At 35.0% G+C, this 14,262-nt stretch overlaps 2 protein-coding genes across 3 annotated transcripts in view; one reads left to right on the top strand and one right to left on the bottom strand.

Annotated features, from left to right (window-relative positions):
- The window catches only part of LOC136828147 (uncharacterized), an 88,125-nt gene that overhangs the window by 32,906 nt on the left and 40,957 nt on the right, over window positions 1-14,262 (top strand). For both annotated transcript variants that reach the window (XM_067085963.1, XM_067085964.1), the window contains exon 3: window positions 9,119-9,305. The gene's annotated coding sequence lies outside the window, so the exon portion shown is untranslated. The remainder of the gene's footprint in view (window positions 1-9,118; window positions 9,306-14,262) is intronic.
- Window positions 3,498-5,928, bottom strand: LOC136827642 (zinc finger protein 512B-like). The gene is made up of 2 exons (XM_067085114.1): window positions 5,837-5,928; window positions 3,498-4,942 (listed from the first exon to the last, which is right to left on the bottom strand). Exons 1-2 carry the CDS (start codon window positions 5,843-5,845, stop codon window positions 4,658-4,660), a joined length of 294 nt encoding a protein of 97 aa, XP_066941215.1. The 5' UTR covers window positions 5,846-5,928; the 3' UTR covers window positions 3,498-4,657.

Genomic DNA, 14,262 nt, shown 5'->3' with positions numbered 1-14,262 from the left:
TACATCTAGAAAGGTATTTCAAATGTACATCTAGGAAGCTATTTCAAGTGTATATGTAGAAAGCTAAGTAAAATGTATATCTAGAAAGGTATTTCAAATGTACATCTAGGAAGTTTTTTCAGATGTACATCTAGAAAGGTATTTCAATGTATATTTAGAAAGGTATTTCAAATGTACGTCTAGAAAGCTATGTAAAATGTACATCTAGAAAGGCACTTCAGATGTACGCCTAGAAAATCATTTCAAGTGTACATCTAGAAAAAAGGTAAATTAAAAAACAATAGACAGGTAAAAAACATAATTAGTACCACAGCACTAAACAAAGGTTGGCTGTAACCTTATCCAATCTGATTAGCAGGTAACATAAAATTACACCTGTTGGGTTACCTGTCCATTAACCAGGTGTAGATCAGCCATCAATTATGTCCTCTCAATTACCTGTCATTAGGAGACGTTTACGTCCAGGAAATATTAAATAATGAAAGTTTTTTATTTGATACTAAATTTCTTCAAGGATTTGATCGCTGTCAAAAAATTGACGCAAAGAAATTGAACGATATTTGCTGAATGTTTCGTTCAGAGATACCTTTGCATAATGCGTTTTCCGTTAGTTTTCGTCAAATTTCATAAATCATCGTGTTCTTTAACGTGTTTCGCGAAAATAAGTTACAACAAACTCTAGAAAGGATAAACACTTATTTAAAATGATATTTGCGATTTTGACTCATTATTCCAGAGTTGAATTAAATCGTAGTTTTTAATGCATTTTGCATTAGAAAGCTTTTAATGTCTATGTATTTAAATTTCGTAATGCTTCGTATTATTGAACTTATTTCGCGAAAATAAGTTACGACAAACTCACGAAAGGATAAAAACACTTATTTAGAGTAATATTTACGAATTGGCTCATTATTCCACCGGTAAATTGAATCTTAGCTTATGGTTCATCTTACATTAAAAAGCTTTTAATGTCTCTGTATTTAAATTTCATAATGCTTCGTATTACTGAACTTATTTCGCGAAAATAATGTACAGCAAAACTCACGAAAGTAGCAACACTTTTAGCTGAAATAATATTTAGGATTTTGGCTCATTATTCCAGCGGTAAATTGAATCGAGCTCTATCAAATATTAAGCCACAAATATTAAATATCAGATATTATGCCACAAATATTAAATATTTAAATATTATGACACAAGTATTAAATATCAGATATTATGCCACAAATATTAAATATCAAATATTAAGCCTTAAATATTTAAATATTAAGCCACAAATATTAAATATACATTATGCCACAAATATTAAATATCTAAATATTAAGCCATAAATATCAGATATTATGCCACAAATATTAAATATCAGATATTATGCCACAAATATTAGATATTTAAATATTAAGCCACAAAATATTAAATATCAAATATTGAGTCACAAGTACTAAATATTAAATATTATGCCACAAAAATTGAATATTTAAATATTAAGCCACAAATATTAAATATCAGATATTAAGCCACAAATATTAAATATCAAATATTAAATATCAAATATTAAATATCAGATATTAAGCCACAAATATTAAATATCACATATTAAGCCACAAATATTAAATATCAGATACTAAGCCACAAATATTAAATATCAAATTTAATGCCACAAATATTAAATGTCAAATATTAAGCCACAAATATTAAATATTTAGATATTAAGCCCTGAATATTAAATATCAAATATAAAGCCACAAATATTGATTATTTAAACATTAATCCCCAAATATTGAATATGAAGCCACACATATCACCGCCCCAGCTGTTCTATAATGACCTTTACCTCTGTAACGTAAGAAAAACATTTGATATGTAGAACTGATCTTCTAGTCCATAAACTCTGGAGTACAGTTTTTAGTTTTCTGTAAAAGAAAACTATTGAGGTCGCTATTTGTCTGTCCGTCCGCACTTTTTCTGTCCGCCCTCAGATCTTAAAAACTACTGAGGCTAGAGGGCTGCAAATCGGTATGTTGATCATCCACCCTCCAGTCATCGAACATACTAAATTACAGCCCTCTAGCCTCAGTAGTTTTTATTTGATTTAAGGTTACAGTTAGCCATAATCGTACTTCTGGCACCGCTATAGGTACCAACAACACAGGCCACCACCGGGCCGTGGCTGAAAGTTTCATGTGCCGTGGCAGAGAGTTTCATGCAGCATTACACGCTGTGCAGAAAACTCGATTGCGCCGAAGAAACTTCGGCGCATTCATTACTTGTTTTGTTCTTGCGTTGGGCTACAGAACAAAAAGTTAACAAACAGTAACAAACATTATCTCTTTCTCCTTTCGTCTCTTAATCCCATCTTGTCAAACATTCCAAAGATTTTTTCCTCTTCACGGCCGGGTGGTCAAAGTCACTGCCCGTCATGCATCCAGTTATTAGCAGATATCAGCCCTGACGAGAAGTAAATAATAAGAGTTGAGAAGACCAAATATAAAATCAATTCCGCTGATGCTGCCATTCCCTTTAACAAAACTTGCTTGAAAGAGGGTCTGTTACCTTCATATATTATTATTATTATTATTATTATTATTATTATTATTATTATTATTATTATTATTATTCGGAAGATAAACCCTCATTCATGTGGAACAAGCCTACGTGGGCCATTGATTTGAAATTCAAGCTTCCAAACAATATAGTGCTCATATGAATTATTATTATTATTATTATTATTATTATTATTATTATTATTATTATTATTATTATTATTATTATTATTATTATTATTCGGAAGATAAACCCCCATTCATATGGAACAAGCCCACAGGGGCTATTGATCTGAAATTCAAGCTTCCAAAGAATATGGTGTTCTTTTTAATTATTATTATTATTATTATTATTATTATTATTATTATTATTATTATTATTATTATTATTATTATTATTATTATTATTATTCGGAAGATGAAACTCATTTCACATGGAACAAGCCCACAGTGGCTATTGATCTTAAATTCAAGCTTCCAAAGAATATGGTGTTCATTTTTATTTATTATTATTATTATTATTATTATTATTATTATTATTATTATTATTATTATTATCATCATCATTCGGAAGATAAACCCCATTCATATGGAACAAGCCTATGTGGGCCATTGACTTGAAATTCAAACTTCCAAAGAACATGGTGTTCATTTGAAGTATTATTATTATTATTATTATTATTATTATTATTATTATTATTATTATTATTATTATTATTATTATTATTATTATTATTATTGTTCGGAAGATAAACCCCCATTCATATGGAACAAGCCCACAGTGGCTATTGATCTGAAATTCAAGCTTCCAAAGAATATTATGGCGTTCATTTGGAAGAAGTATCAGAAGGTAATAGGAAATAGAGACAAAAGAGATCAGTCATTAAAAAAGTGCATAAGTCTTGCATTAGAAATGCGTCAGTTCTTGAGGGTTCATAATAAAAACATCAGGAATATTACTAAAGTGATGTATTTCGTTCGTATACACTAAATTTCCAATGACATCTTCACAGAAGCTGCTATCATTAAGATACAAAAAAGAAAAACATTTACGAGGAATGTAAATTTTGCTTGACAAATTGACTACATTAATTTTTTTGTATAAAAAAATATATACATACATCTGGACGCAGTTACACATTTTCATCTGTATCACTAGAAAGAATATCCTATTTGGCAATCTTCCAGTGGTGACATTTCGTACTTAGGAAAGACTGTTTGGAAAAGTCAAGGTGATCTACTGTAGTTCTCTGGACCTTGTTATCCATTTCAGCAGGTAAACATACCTGGTTTTTTTTCTTCTTCTTCTTCTTCTTCTACAATTCCGAGGACAGAGCTGAACTTTGCACAGATTTGTGTGGTCATAGATAATGTTGAACTCTGCACAGATTTTTGAGAGTGGTGGATAAAACTGAACTCTGCGCAGACGTGTTTAACTTTTGTTCAGATTTGAACTCTGTACAGACATGCTTTAGTTGTGGAAAAATTTGAATTCTGCACAGACTTTTTGAGAGTCTTGGATGATGTTCAACTCTGCACAGACTTTTGAGTCATGGACGAATTTGAACTCTGCACAGAATTTTGAGTCATGGACGAATTTGAACTCTGCACAGACTTGTATAGTCGTGGACAAAATTTAACTCTGCACAGATATGTTTGAGTCGGGGACAAAGTTGAAATTGCACAGACTTCTGAAAGTCATGGACAAAGTTAAACTTTACACAGACTAGTATAGTCGTGGACAAAATTTAACTCTGCACAGAATTGTACAAGCTCTGGATAAAATTAAACTTTGCACAGACTTCTGAAAGTCATAGACAAAGTTGAACTCTGTACAGACATGTATAAGTTCTAGACAAAGTTAAACCCTTCACAGGCTTCTGAAAGTCTTGGACAAAGTTGAACTTTGACCAGAACTGTATAAGTTCTGGACAAAACTGAACTTTGCAAAGAATTGTATAAGTTCTGGACACAGTCGAACTCTGCACAGACTTCTGAAACCCTGCATCAGGCAAAGACGCAATCAAATCATAGACAAAATCAACTCTGCACGGACTTGCACAAGCCGTTACCAACATCCCCCTTTCGCTTGTAACGGCCTCCTGCCCCAAGATTTAATGCCCGTAACCGTAGCTTCCATGCCCATGACTGATGCCTCCATAACCATGACTGACGGGCACAGGCCTGTGCACAACAACAGGCTTGTGCACAACAACAGGCTTGTGGACGACAACAGGCTTGTGGACGACAACAGGCTTATGGACGACAGCAGGCTGGTGAACTACGGGGACAGGTCGGTAGTAGACTGGCTGGACGATAGGCCTGGACTTCTTGTAGCCCTTCTTGCCTGGGTCGGCAGAAGAGAAGGCTAGGAGCACGACGAGGAGGGCGAAGGTCACCTGTGGGGGAGAAGGGAGAAGGTGATTCACTCCTAGGGATGGTAGGTTCATTCAAGAAATGATGAATTTCTGAGCAGTTGCTCAAGGGAATAGTGTCTTGTACATGTTAGATGCTGAATAAGTCACACAAGAGATCCCTTCTAGCACACACAGTTTTGATAGAGTTATTGACATTCTGAATAGTTCTACACAAGAAATACTTTCTTTCTTGTACGTGTAAGTTACTGAACAAGTAACACTAGGTAGCGCCTGCAGCTGACATAACACGATGATGAAAGCAACATCAGTATGTTTAATAAAGAGTTATTGGTTTTCTAAATCATTCTACCCAAGAAATACTTTCTTGTGCATATCACACAAGATATAGCTTATAGGTGATATATCATTTCTTGGGCGATCTACTGTGTCCTAAATTTAGTCACTGAAAAAACAACTGAGAAACAACACTAGCTGCTCACTGAGAAACAACGTCAGCTGCTCACTGAGAAAACAACAGAGAAACAATATCAGCTGGTCACTGAGAAACAACACCAGCTGCTCACTAAGAAAACAACAGAAACAACACCAGCTGCTCACTGAGAAACAACACCAGTTCCTCTCTGAGAAACAACGACCGATGCTCACTGAGAAAAAACAGAAATAACACCAGTTCCTCTCTGAGAAACAACGCCCGATGTTCACTGAGAAACAACACACCAGCTGCTCACTGAGAAAGAACATCAGCTGCTCACTGAGAAAACGACAGAGAAACAACACCAGTTCCTCTCTGAGAAAACGACATCAGCTGCTGACTGAGAAAACAACAGAGAAACAACACCGGCTGCTCACGGAGAAAGAACATCAGCTCCTCCCCGAGAAAACAACTGAGAAACAACACCAGTTGCTGGTACTTACGAACTTCATGATGATCAAGCGAGTGCGATGTGTAACTGCTGATTGTATGGGCGTTGTGACCTGCTTATATAGGCGGCGTCTCCCAGTTACCCAGCCCCTATAAAGCCTTGTTACTATAAGGTCGAAGGGTACCTTTGGAAGCTATGGCTTAAGGACCTCTACGGGCAGTTTTGCGTGGGTTTTTCCAGTTACCCAGCCCCTATAAAGTCTTCCTACAGTAAGGTCGAAGGGTACCTTTGGAAACTGTGGCTTAAGGACCTCTATGGGCGGTTTTTTGTGGGTTTTTTCTTCCTTTTTTTTTGTGTGTGTAAATAAGGAATAGAGGCATAGGAAGGGAGAATAAAAGGAGGGTCATGTAGGGTTTTTTTACGTAAGGGGAGAGAGAGAGAGAGAGAGAGAAAAAAATAAAGGCTTAAATTATATGACCTTGCTCCGGATTCCCTGCGACTGGCTTTGTATAGGAAATGTATGGTATATGAGGAATGAGGATGTTAGCGGAGTACAGCAGGATGTGAAGGATTCTTTTTTGTTGTTGTAGGATATGTATATGTATGTGTTAGTATGTATGTATATTTATATATATAGATATTTATATATATATATAGATGTGTAAATATGTATATATATATATATGTATATAATATATACATTATATATATAATACATATTCATATATATATACATGTCTGTATATACATATATAATATAGATATATATATATATATATATATATATATATATATATATATATATATATATTATATATATATATATATATATATATATATATATATATATATATAATATATATATATATATATATATATATATATATATATATATATATAAAACATAATCCAAGACCCAATTCAAACCACCTCATAAAACGCAGATGTCACACAACGGCCATATTTCTCTAAACCACCCGTACAACCTTGCGTCACAAACGCAAAGGTCAACCCCACTTAGGGGGACACCAGCCTAGGAGACAATAAGCCGTAGAATAATTAACAGACAACCGCAGACGAAAGAAAAAAAGAAAGTCTGTGTCAACTGACGCACGCGGCTGTTCAGTAGTTCATTATAGCATTCCAGGATTTGGGGGGGGGGGGAGGAATGTGGGGCAGGGGGGAAGACTACGCAACTGACATTGATAAGAAGCTTAAAAGACAAGAAGGTTTTTAGAGGCCTTTAACTGTGGCTCGTGACGAGGAGCTGAAATTATTAAAGGGTTTATAAGCATCTCACGACGTTTGGAAAAGGTACAAAAACCTGCTATGACGTTTGGAAAAGGTACAAAAATCTGCCATGAAAAAGTCGTATAATGTCGTTGCTATTGTGCGTAGGAATGTTGCTAATTTCTTTAATTAATTTATTTAATCAATTTTTATCTTTTCTTTTTTAATAAGTGAGATTTCTTTCTGTACTTCCCTTTACCTCCTCATACTTCTTCCTAAGGAACGCCTTGATATTTTTCGGAAGCTTCTTGAATTTCAAGTCAGTGGCCCCTTTGGTGGGCTTGTTCTTTAGGAATAGGTGTCATCCTCTGAATAATAACAATATTCTTTGGAAGCTTCTTGAATTTCAAGTCAGTGGCTCCTTTGACGGGCTTGTTCCTTAGGAATAGGTTTCATCTTCTAAAAAAAATAATAATAATAATAATAATAATAATAATAATAATAATAATAATAATAATAATAATAGTAATAATAATAATATTCTTTAGAAATTTGAATTTCAACTCAGTGGCCCATTTGGTGGGCTTGTTCCATATGAATAGGTTTCATCTTCTGAATAATAATAATAATAATAATAATAATAATAATAATAATAATAATAATAATAATAATAATAATAATAATAATAATCTTTGGAAGTTTGAATTTCAAGTCAGTGGCCCATTTGGTGGGCTTGTTCCGTATGAATAGGTTTCATCTTCTGAAAAATCACAATAATAATAGTAATGATGATAATACTGTGGGAATGTTGAAAGCCGATTGACAGGATTTCCAAACCTCTATTGGTTAGGCATGTTTCTCTTTTGTTGTTAAGCCTAAATTATTGATAGGGCCTGGAGATTGAATTTCGTCCACCCATGTGACGAGTTTTTGTTAAGCGTTAGACAGGGAAATATGGAGAATTTTTTCACCAATATTTTAGGGAATGGGTCCTTTAAGGGAGTAAAATTTATCACATTTTTTAAAAATTTTATTCAAGAGTTTTTGTTAAACAGTAGATAGAGAAATTGGAAGATATTTTTTTTATTAATATTTAAGGGGATGGGACCTTTTTTAAGGGAGAGAAATTGGGAGATATTTTTTTTAATATTTAAGGGGATGGGACCCTTTTAAGGGTAAAAATTATCAATTTTTTAAACGATACTTTATTCAAGATTTTTTATTAAACACTAGATAGAGAAATATAAAATTTATTTACTAATATTAAGGAGAAGGGACTGAAGTTTTTTTTTTACTATTACTTAAGCAGATGGGACCTTTATAAAGGTAAAACTGATCAAAAATTTTTAAACATTATTTTATTTGTTAAACAGTAGATATAGAAATATAGAGAATTTTTTTTTTACTAATATTTATGTGGATGGGACCTTTTTAAGGGTAAAATAAGCAGACCGTTATGGACCTGTGGACTCTGACCAGCCAACAGAAAACAACCGTATGCTATTGTTTTTTTTTTTTTTTTATTCTGTTTGAGCTGATCTAAAATTTTGACTGGTTTCTTTAGAGAGAGAGAGAGAGAGAGATGTTCCGTCATCGTTATTTTACAAGGTAATGTCCAGCGCATATTTTCATATATATATATATATATATACAGTATATATATATATATATATATATATATATATATATATATATATATATATATGTATATATAGTGTGTGTTTATGTGTATATATATATATTTATATATATATATATATATATATATATATATATATATATATATATATATATATATATATGTGTGTGTGTGTGTGTGTGTGTGTGTGTAGTGTGTATTTATGTGTATATATATATTTAAGTAAATATATATATATATATATATATATATATATATATATATATATATATATATATATATATTATATATATATATACTGTATATATATATATTATATATATATATATATATGTAAATATATATACACATACAAACATTACCACCTCACAAACTCGTCACGTACATAAATGCTTTATTGTTATTGAGGTACGAAGACCACAGTTGAACTTAACCTTTGAGTACTCTTTTTTTTTTTCTTTCCAGAATTAGTTGGCCCCAAGATATTCCCAGCAGACGACAGAGGACCACGACGTGGCCATGAAAAGGACCCTATTTACCACTGGACCACCAGGCTATGAAAAGGACCACTGCACACCATTGCACCACTAATGGCCCGGGGACAACACCGACCACCTGCTTTGGTGCATAAAGGCACTGGCTTTTGAACCAGGTAAGCCCCCTCCCCAAAAAAAAATTAATTTCCTTATTTATTCAGAAAAGGTTAATGTTATACCCGACTTGATTAAGGCGAAGGTCACTTGGGCATGTCGAAAAGGGAGTGATTAATATTCATGTAAGTCCGTCTCAGCGGGTATGGGCCGAAATCTGAAGGTCAGACCAGGCCTCTCTCTCTCTCTCTCTCTCTCTCTCTCTCTCTCTCTCTCTCTCTCTTAATCCCTTTTTGGTGTTGCTGAATATTTGTGTAGGCTGTTTTTTTAGCCTAAGGTCTGTTTTGGTATATTGCAAGGTCGGGCTATATATATATATATATATATATATATATATATATATATATATATATATATATATATATATATATATATATATACTCATTAATATTCAAACCTCCAAAATAGGTATGGCCAACACATCCCAAGGTAGAACCCCCGTCGGTACCTAAAAGGAATTGACAGCATTCAGCAAAAAAAAAAAATTTTAATTTAAAAATTCCTGAACTGTTGTTTCACCTTCGAAGCCGAGCGGTTCAGCGAAACGACAGCGTAATAAGAAGAGCAAGTTTGAGACAGGCGTTGTTTTGTTGTTGATCTGTACAATAAACAAAGTTGACTTGTGTTTATGAGTGTGTAAGTGAGTTTCGGGTTCAGTTTTGCCCGAAAGCTATCGCAAGGAATTTGAGTTTTATCTTTTTATTCAACAGCGTCAAATTGCTCAAGAAATGGCATCCTACAATTTAAAAATAACAAAAATAAAAACTTTACGACAGACATTGCAAAAAATTTATATTTTAACCCTATGCGATAAATGCGATAAAGTCAAGACATTGTAAGGAATTTAACATTTCAACTCTATCCAGTAACGTAAATTTGTACCAGGAATGTCTTCCTACAATTTTTTTAAAAAAATAAGATAATAATGTTTATTTTCAAAAAAGATGAAAACGTTTACGACAGACATTGCAAAAAACATTTATATTTCAACTCTTTCCAATAGCGTAAATTTTTACAAGAAATGTCTTCCCACAATTTTTAGTAAAAATAAGACACAAAAATGATTTTCTGTTAAAAAAATTAGATAAAAATGTTTATTTTGATGAAAACATTGCAAAAAAATTATATATTTTAACTCTGTCCAAAATCGTAAATTTGTACAAAAAATCCCACAATTTTTATAGAATTTAAAAAAAATATATATATAATAATTATTTTTGAAGGCCAAAAACATTTACGACAAATATTACAAAAAAAAAAAAAAATTAATTTTAGCTTTATCCAATATCGTAAATGTGTTCAAGAAATGCCACCATACAATTTAAAAAAATAAGAAAAACGTTCACGACAAACATTGCGAGGAAAAAAGAAACGTTTTGGCGTTACCCAGTAACCTGAATGTGTTCAAGAAATCCCACACCTAAAAAAAAAAGTTAATTTTCGAAGGCCAAAAACGTTCACCACAAACGTCAAAACTCCCTCTCGACCTTTCAGTCACGTCCCGTTTTTCACACAGACTCCGTAGGGGGCTGGTGCCGTCACTGCACCTCAGGGGTGCACTGTAGGCATAAATAAAGGGTCTTCGCAGCGCCCCTTCGGCCCCTTGGTGCAACCACTTTCGTTACTTTTATTGTACCTCCATTCATATTATCCTTCTTCCTTCAGTGAAATTACCGAAGCCTTTTAAATCGGACCCTCGGTTAGGTTAGGTTATTCTTAAGACTCTTATTACAGTCAGCTGAACCGCTGGCATGGTCGCTAGTGTCGTGACACGCCGCTCATATGTCGCGAGTTCGCGCCTCCCCCAGGACGGTGGAAAAATCAACCTGTATCATGATCAGTCACTGCCGCAGTGTTGAGTGGGTCTGCTGCGGTGGGAGGTTGGAAGCCAACATTCTTTGGAAGCTTAAAGAATTTCAAGTCAGTGGCCCGTTTGGTGGGTTTGTTCCATGTGAATAGGTTTCATCCACTGAAAAATAATAATAATTAATAATATTATCAGCTTCTTCTTCCTTAGAGAAAATTTTCAGTTAATAAGTTGGAATAAGTATGCAGTTTTGAATAAGGAATCAGCTGACGTCAGCATTTATAAGGGAGAGGTGCTTATTAATCAAGAAATTCAGCTGACGTCAGCGTTTTCCAAAGACTAGCTCTCTACACCCAGGCTTACATATTTAGTTACGAAGTCACCTGACGTAAGCATTTATAAGAGGAAGGTACTTTTGAATGAAGAAATTCAGCTGACGTCAGCGTTTACTGAAGACTAGCTCTCTCAAACTAAATAAAGCTGACGTCAGCATTTATAAGAGAGAGGTGCTTATAAGTAAATAAAGTCAGCTGACGTCAGCGTTTATAAGAAGGCGGTGCGTATAAGTAAATAAAATCAGCTGACGTCAGCGTTTCCTGAAGACTAGCTCTCTCCACCTAAACGTACATATTTAGGTACGAAATCAGCTGACGTGAACGTTTATAAGAGGGAGGTACTTATAAGTAAAAATAAGTGAGCTGACGTCAGCATTTTTTTGAAGACTAGCTCTCTACCTAAACTTATGGTGTACCATTTCCGATACCCATAAAATCAGCCTACGGGGGCGGGGGAAGGGGCGGCTTGACCCCCATATTTTAACGCCTTTCTATTTCGTCTGAGCCGTTTCGTTGTCAGGGTTTTCGGGGGAGGCCCACACCTCACTTCTCCCCCTCTCTAACCTCTGGGGTAGGGAAGAAAGGGGGAAGGGGGTTATTTATGGCTTCGTTTATCACCGAAACCAGGGCCGGATTTGGGAACAACCTTGACGGATATTTTGAGAATATTTGAGGCTTCCTCTCTGTTATGGATGGAAAATAGATTGATGGAAATATGACCTCAATTCATAATTCATATTTGGCATATTATCTATCCTTATCTCCTTTATATTAGCCTCTGAAGTTAATGTTTTGTGAATCTGATGAACGCTGGCGTTTTCGCGTGTGCATTTTGCAGCAACTGAACACACCCAGTGCACTTATTCATCGCTGATAAATGTGTTGTGAACGCTATAAAATCAGCTGATTTGGTTGCGTTCAGTTACGCGAAAATACGGGCGAGAAACCGCCAGCAGTTATCAGAATCCCAAAATATCAACCTCTTTAGCACCTCCACCTTTTTCTCTGCCCCTCCCCCCTGACCCCCCTCCATTTTGGCAGTCATGCATCGCATACTAACGTACATTGCCCCTTCCAGGTTTGATCTGAGGTCTAGGTCAATACGTACCCTTTAGAGACGGGACGGGAGAGAGGGGGGGTGTGGGGGACGAGATGACTTTATAAACAAACTGATCAGAGAGAGACTCGTACCTATCTACTTCATTAAGTCTGGTGTAGACGGGACTATTTGGGATTTGGGGGTGTTGTAGGATACAGACACCAGTTGACAGTTAACAGCTGACAGTTGACAGAAAATGCATTTGGTTTTGCTCTCTCTCTCTCTCTCTCTCTCTCTCTCTCTCTCTCTCTCTCTCTCTCTCTCTCTTGACTTGAGTGTTATGGAGTTTGAATCTAATTAGTGAGTTTTACGTTCAGGAATTAAAACTTAAGAATCTAATGTACCTAATACTGTTTTTTTTCTATTAAATGTTATTATGAATAAAACATCATCAAGGGTGTAGAGACAAAGAGAGCAAAGTGTGTCAGGACATATGAATACACCTCTGGAGTCTGAGAGAGAGAGAGAGAGAGAGAGAGCAAAGTGCGTTAGGACATATGAATACACCAGTGGAGTCTGAGAGAGAGAGAGAGAGAGAGAGAGAGAGAGAGAGAGAGAGAGAGAGAGAGAGAGAGCAAAGGAGAGGAACTGTCAGTAAAGTTGATCAAATTAGTAACAAGAAATAGTGTAGGGGAACCAGCGAATATTACAACTTCCATTTTGTGTGGCAGGACTTATGAATATATCTGTGAAGGCTGAGAGAGAGAACAAGGGAGAGAGAGAGAGAGAGAGAGAGAGAGAGAGAGAGAGAGAGAGAGAGAGATTGAGGAGGGAGAGAGAGAGAGAGAGAGAGAGAGAGAGATTGAGGGAGAGAAAGAGGGAGAGAGAGAGAGAGAGAGAGAGCTTTGGAACTTCGTCCAACAGTGCTACAATTTAGAGTTCTAAATGCGACCATCTCACTGGCATGAGAGAGAGAGAGAGAGAGAGAGAGAGAGAGAGAGAGAGAGAGAGAGAGGCAGAAACAAGGACGAGGTCACGATTCAGACGAAGAATGGAACAGCAGGAACAGCGAGAATAATTGGCTAGGGGAAACAAAACATTGATAAAGCGGAAAGGGAGAATGCAAGGAATGATGGGCAAGGAAAGGAAGAAAGAGAAGAGAAGAGGCCTGAGGAAAGAGAGTGGAAAGAGGCAGAAGAACAGAAAGATGACTTCTGTTGCAAACTGGGAGGTGGAGAATGGCTTACACGTCTTAGCAAATAGAAGAATATTACTGGATGAATTCGGATAGAAATGAGAGATATAATATAACATAATATATTCAATAAGAAAACGCATTTTACAAAAAATACAGAACATTAACTTTATCCAACACGGGCTCTTCCTCCAGACACGTTGCCCACTGCAAGGTACCAAGATGAGTAAGGTATATCTGGGAGAAGGAAAGATTCCTCAGGAATAATATTCAGCCACACCTTAGACGGTGCCAGTTGCAGAAGAAATTTGGCAGGGTAATTTTGAACAGGAATTTTCATCAAGACGTTTATAAAAATCTAGGAAAGGCTTAAAATCAACACCACGCTTCAAAAGCAATGAGAGAAATGTTTTCTATACACGGAACTTAATGACATTTTCTTTTGTATACTTTCTATAGATACCCAAATAAGGTTCTTTTATGATTTTTTTTTTTATATTTTAGTGGGTTTTTTTATAATTTATGTTATTTTTTATATGATTAGTTTTTATATGCGGTGATTTTACATCAGTATATATATATA

This window comes from Macrobrachium rosenbergii, chromosome 42 (assembly GCF_040412425.1).
Source record: "Macrobrachium rosenbergii isolate ZJJX-2024 chromosome 42, ASM4041242v1, whole genome shotgun sequence".
In the NCBI taxonomy this organism is placed as follows: domain Eukaryota; kingdom Metazoa; phylum Arthropoda; class Malacostraca; order Decapoda; family Palaemonidae; genus Macrobrachium; species Macrobrachium rosenbergii.
Note: the sequence above shows the minus strand (reverse complement) of the source record. Positions and strands in the feature narration are given on the sequence as shown.